At 38.4% G+C, this 6,000-nt stretch overlaps 1 protein-coding gene across 3 annotated transcripts in view; it reads right to left on the bottom strand.

Moving 5' to 3' along the window:
- Nucleotides 1-806: 806 nt before the first annotated feature.
- arhgef37 (Rho guanine nucleotide exchange factor (GEF) 37) overlaps nt 807-6,000 on the bottom strand; it is a 29,639-nt gene continuing 24,445 nt past the window's right edge. For 2 of the 3 annotated variants that reach the window (XM_008420860.2, XM_008420862.2), the window contains exon 16: nt 3,636-3,845. In XM_008420860.2, coding sequence (XP_008419082.1) covers nt 3,636-3,845 — 210 coding nt within the window. Of the gene's footprint in view, nt 3,846-6,000 lie in introns of all 3 variants that reach the window. The other variant, XM_017307260.1, reaches the window with a different exon arrangement.

The following is a 6,000-nucleotide window of genomic DNA, read 5'->3' as shown; positions in this document are numbered from 1 at the left end:
TAACCACAATTAACTTGATAAAATCACTGCTCCAAACTCCACTGCGAAAGAAAAATCATGCTGGAGCTTCAGTTTAACATTTGCTGAAGATTTAGAAAAGCCAGTGAAATACTGTGAGAACATTGTCTGGTAAGATGAGGTTGAAGTTGAACTAATGGATGTCTTACGGGGAAATGGTTCTGCACATCACCTCAAAAAATACCTAACCAAAAGTAAAGTTTGCAGATGAGCGCATTGTGCTGTGGGCTGTCTTACAACATACAATAGACTTCATGTTCTTGAAGGAAGGATGAATAGGAAAATATTGAGGACACTATGAAATAAGAGAGAAAAGTGGATGAACATACTACTAACTAAGAAGAAAAGTAAATTGTCAGCACTGCAGGACTCCTCAGTCCATCTTGGAGATGACGTTTTCTGAATCCAGAAAAACGCAATAAAACAGAAAGGTAATAATACAAGTGTACCACAATATTTTCAATAAAGTTCAGAAGATGTGGAGACAGCTGCTGTGCAAACAGTGAGGGCAACAGACCTCCTCACCTTGCAGACTCAGAAACTGTGTTTACTCTGAAAACATTTCCAGTCAGTAACAAACTGCCACGACTGGTTTCCAACAGAGATGAGAAATATTAAGAGAAAGTCTGCAGGATTTGGTGTCTGTCAGAAATGTGTGGAGACAGATTACTATGTAACCCAAAACAACTCAAAGACAAACCAGGTGTTACTTCATTCTGGTTCCCGTTTGTGTCGCCTCAGAAATGTTTCTGATTTTGCGCTCATGTGAAATGACGTAAGCACACAAAACAGGTTTCAGCGCCGTTTTATTGAAGCCTCGAAACCAGATCACAGCTGCCCTGACACAGTGCTGCTGCACTGCAGAGACTCCCATCTGCTGTGCAAATACATGTGTGAGTGAATGAGCTCAACAGCATAACGCTGGTAACACTTCCAAGGACTTCATGCTTCAGAATGGCCCCGCAGCATCCAATAAGTTAAAATCACAACAGGGTTTAACATAATTACATTATAATAAATTACAAGGAGCACTGCAGTACAAATTAGAAACCAACATTACCAGCAGGTTAATTTGTTACATTAATAGTATAAACAAAAAATTACAAAATCTGGGTCATTATAGAGCTCAGGTCATGTCAGGATAAATACTGACAATGGTAATGATGTTAAACAAACAAACCTATATAACACAGTAACACAGTGTACTCAAAAAGATTAGGCACAAACAGTATCACACACTCCCTCTAGTGGTGGAAGTATGGGAAAACAACAGCCGTTTCAGGTCAAAAATCTCTTAACTGGTCGTATATAATCCAGTTTTTGGCAAGTGGTTTCAGATGTCAGCAGTAAGTACGTTTAGGTTGCACAATGCACATGCAAATACTCAAGTTTATAAGAAATAAGACACAAAATATAATCTAAATCAAGCAACTTTTTTTGTCATTTGCATGATTTACACAAACATATCCAGTTTGAAGTCATTTTCTTACTAATCATCCTTCCTCTTATGATGGCCTTTGATAAGTTAAAAGCAGCCAACATTCTCAGGGGTTGAGGGATTTACGTGTTCTTCCTGCTAACCTTAGGGACATTTGCTACAGTGGCATTTTGCGGAGTACCATTGCAGCATGCCTTTCCTGAGCCTCCTGCTGCTCTGCTCCAATCTGACATTCAAACTGATGGAGAGAGATGAGATCCAGCTGAGCAGCTCGGACTGCGTCGAGGCTCCCTCTGCTACACAGCAGCAAATGCAGCTTGTCAGGAGATTTTAAGGAACACAAAGTCTGGTTAGCATGTTGGCCACTGAAGGCCTGTGCAAATGTCTTTCTGAAAGAAAGAAACTGTTCCAGTTTAAAGGATTATCACTGCTTTAATGTCTTTTAACCTGCATGGTGGCAAAATCCACAAGCCTGACTGTTTCCAAATTTTGAATAATCTATCAACTCAGCAGGTAATTATTTATCCACTATATCAGATCAAGTATATATTCATATTTAAATTAAAAAGCTACATTTATCTATATTTTTTTTACTATTTATATAGAAAATAAAGGTGAATATTATTGTAAAATCTTTCGTTAGTTATTATAAATTCTTTCATTTTGACAGATTGTAAGAATCTGCTGGAATTAAATCATCTTTGGCCTCAAAGCCTGACATACTATATCAAACTTAATCCTGCAATGTCTCAACAACTTGGAAAAAAAACGTTACAGAGACGCATGATCTACTCTGATTAAACTGTATCCATAGCAACAACCATTATCAGGTGTGTTTGAAGACAGAAGTAGGTCACCTCTGTCCTGCCTGGACTGTTTTATATCCATTACATAAACCTTGTTAAGTCAAATCTGTCCAAGAAATGACGATCTTTGCTGTAGCGGGGGCAGAGGGAGTTTAAACAAAGGTAACAAATCACCTCCCGAAACTTTTCCTGAGAATAAATCTCGGTTTCAGCTCCCTTCAACTCAGTCGCTGAAATATTTTGCATTTACATCCCATTACAACGTGTGAGATTATGAGAATGTTGTGTACCTGCCAGTCTCGATACAATGCTGGCACTGCTTCCAGGTGAGGAGGAGGGAGAGATTCCCACACACAATCACCTGTCAGCACACTTTCACATTAGACAGGACGCACACGCCAACCGTTTGCTCTCAATGTCTCGCTGTTGTAGTTCCCTCACTGACACAGAGCGCCTTCTGATGCGTGTTCTAATGAGAACACGCTGTCTATCTTTTTCAATTGCTATGCTCTTCTTTCCTGCTGAGGATCATGGGAAATGAGTCAAGGTTAGTCCTGATATTCTTTCTTTCTCTTCACATCAGAAGGGCTGTCCAAACCGTCCTCTGGCACAATTAAAAACGCCAGAATTTACCAGAGTTCAAGATTGTACTTCATGCTACATTCACAGTAAGCCGCTACTCCTCTTCAGTGCCCATGAGGAAGGCATCAGAAACCAGTTAGCTACGGAGCAGCAGCTTCCTTCATTTTTATCCAGTGTCATATTTAAAAACTTGAGAATCATAAAATAAACAAAAAGCAAAATCCACATTGAGGCATAACAAAAATCAAGATTTTCTATTGCACAAATTCTGGCTACTTGAGCCCGGACCTTTCTAATGGCAGACTGTGAGGTTTAGCTGCAGTGTATGAGAGTTTGTGAGATGGCAATTTCTTAAAAAAAAAAAAAAACACAATAAAAAGAAAATATTGTACACATTTTAAAACAAAACAGAAAAAAGCTTAATCAAAATAATTTAACCTCCAAGTTCAACAATCTGCTGCATTTCTGTTGGTGACAAAAAAAAAAAAATTATGTCTAACTTGTTTGAATTAGTTTTTGATGTTGCATGTAGTTAACAGACAAAGGCCAAAAAAGTCATAAAACTTTAAATTTAAATGAGATTTTCTCCTGATTTTGAAGAAAATAGTTTTCTTTATGGAAGGCTGTGAGAAAACACCTCAGTGGTCATTCATTTAAACTAGCTCACATTTGTTCTTACATGTAGCTTAAAATCCTGTTTGACACAAAATAAATCTACTTAAAGTGTTTTTGAGGATGCAGCTGCAGGTTTATGACAAAATGTTGTAGCATTCACAGAACATGGTGTTTTCCTAGTGGAGTGGAGGAGCCAGTGACCCTGTGCCAACAGGCATCCTGGTGAGGTAATTGGAGGGCACGTAGCCTCTCTGACCTCTGGCCTCCACCAGGCTCCACTCGGAGTTCCCTCGTTTGTCCTGCGACTCCAGGACCCGGACGGGTTCACCGGCACGGACCGATACTTCATGGTTTCCCCTCGCCGTGAAGTCATAGGCAGCGACCACCTGAAAAAGAAAGTGAAATACGTCGGTTTTCCAAGAATAGATGAGAAAATGTTCAATGTGACATGACTGTGAAATTTAAAGGTGACCTTTTATGCTTCCTTCCTCAAACATGTTAATTACATTTTTAAACAAAATCATTCTTAGGTTAGATTTTACTCTGCTCAGTTGTGTCTGTTAAGCTCAAAACAAGATGTTTTGGGGCCTCTTGTCACTTTAAATCCATATAAGCTGCTGCTGGCAATGTCCTCAACTACACATTTACACTTGCACATGAAAACGGATGCACAAGAATGCAGCAAATAGAATGCAGGTAATAGATCCGTTGAGTCAACAAAACACTAGTGGTAGAAGACACTTGTGTCTTGCTTATTAAATTATTCTGTTAAGAAACTTTCAATTAGAAATTTGTGACTCTTCTTGGGTAGACATGTTGTGTCACAGAGCTTTCTTTATCTTAGTCATTTTTTTAGTTAATAAAGACAAGATAACATCACTTGAAAAGTAAGGATGATACGTGCTAATGCAGATAAATCAGGAGATGGCTACAAGAAAATTCCTACTGGTCAATATTGACAGTCGGAGCAGTAAGCTGGAACTGAACATGTTCATTGTGTTACTAGAGAGTTCATTGATAGAAAACAGAAACAGGTCACAGTCTCCATAAGTACCATTTGAAGTGATCTACATTCAAATGAGGGCCAGACTGGAAGAAAAGCTTTTATCATGACATATAAAAACATGAGTTTACAAAACACACTGTGTGTGTGCATTGTTCAAATGAAATGACAACTGTGCTTGTTGGCAACATACTTTCCAGGTGGCCAGGAATGAAACAAATGATGACAATGAGAAGTGCACACAAAGCCCACTGTTCAGAACGGTGGACGATCTGTTACGCTTAAATAACCAGGGGAGCCGGTAAGTGTGAAAGAGATGAGTTTTTTTAAACTGTGGAGCAAAATTTCCTGTATTTTTACACCTGTGAAAAGTCCAACTGGAATAGTTCCCTGTAGACAAAGTATGGTGAGAACTGGGTGGTTTGTACAGAACAGGGATATACAATAAATCAATATTCAATCATAAATTGAATATTGATAATATTCAATAAATATTCAATCATTTTAATCAACTCCAATCAATCAATCAAATTTTATTTGTATAGCACATTTCAGCAGCAAGGCATTTCAAAGTGCTTTACATAATTAAAATAAAAACAGAAATAATCAGTGAGAAAGAGAGAGATTAAAAAAAATAAAAATAAAAAAACAAAAAACATTACATCATTAAAACGTCGAAAAGAAAGAAGAAATTAAAAACATTAAAGACATAAAAACATGGAAGACATCAAAACCCGCACTCTAACCCTAATTTAGCCATAAGCAACTCTAAACAGGTGAGTTTTAAGTTGAGATTTAAAAGCACCCAGTGTTTCAGCTGTTATACAGTTTTCTGGAAGTTTGTTCCAAATCTGTGGTGCATAGAAACTGAATGCTGCTTCTCCTCGTCTGGTTCTGGTTCTGGGGATGCAGAGGAGACCAGAACCAGAAGGTCTGAGGGGTCTAGACGGTTGGTACAGTAATAACAGATCTTTAAGGTATTGTGGTGCTAAACCGTTCAGTGATTTATAAACTAACATCAGTATTTTAAAGTCTATTCTCTGAGCTACAGGGAGCCAGTGTAGGGACTTTAAAACTGGTGTTATGTGCTCTATCTTCCTGGTTTTAGTGAGAACCCGAGCACCCGATCCAGAACTGCACAGCATTTTGGGGGATTTAGGCAGAGGAAAGGCGTTAGCTGCTCAACCTCTCTGAGTAAGGTTGGTGGAATCAACTAACTCACTCGCTCTTTGGTTCCCTAGCAACTCACTCACTCTTTGGTTACCTAGCAACTCACTCACTCTTTGGTTACCTAGCAACTCACTCACTCTTTGGTTACCTAGCAGCTCACTCACACTTTGGTTACCTAGCAACTCACTCACTCTTTGGTTACCTAGTAACAACCTGCTGAGTAACTGGTAGCAGTTTCAGGTTTCACTACCATGCCTCGAAACTGCTTAAAAATAAAAAACAACACAGTGGAGTGAAAACTGTGGTAAAATAGGAAAAATTCACAGTATTTAACATTTTTAAAATAAAAACTAATCAATAATTATTGA

This window comes from Poecilia reticulata, linkage group LG10 (assembly GCF_000633615.1).
Source record: "Poecilia reticulata strain Guanapo linkage group LG10, Guppy_female_1.0+MT, whole genome shotgun sequence".
Lineage (NCBI taxonomy): Eukaryota > Metazoa > Chordata > Actinopteri > Cyprinodontiformes > Poeciliidae > Poecilia > Poecilia reticulata.
The sequence above is the reverse complement of the archived record's forward strand: the minus strand, read 5'-3'. Positions and strand labels throughout refer to the sequence as shown.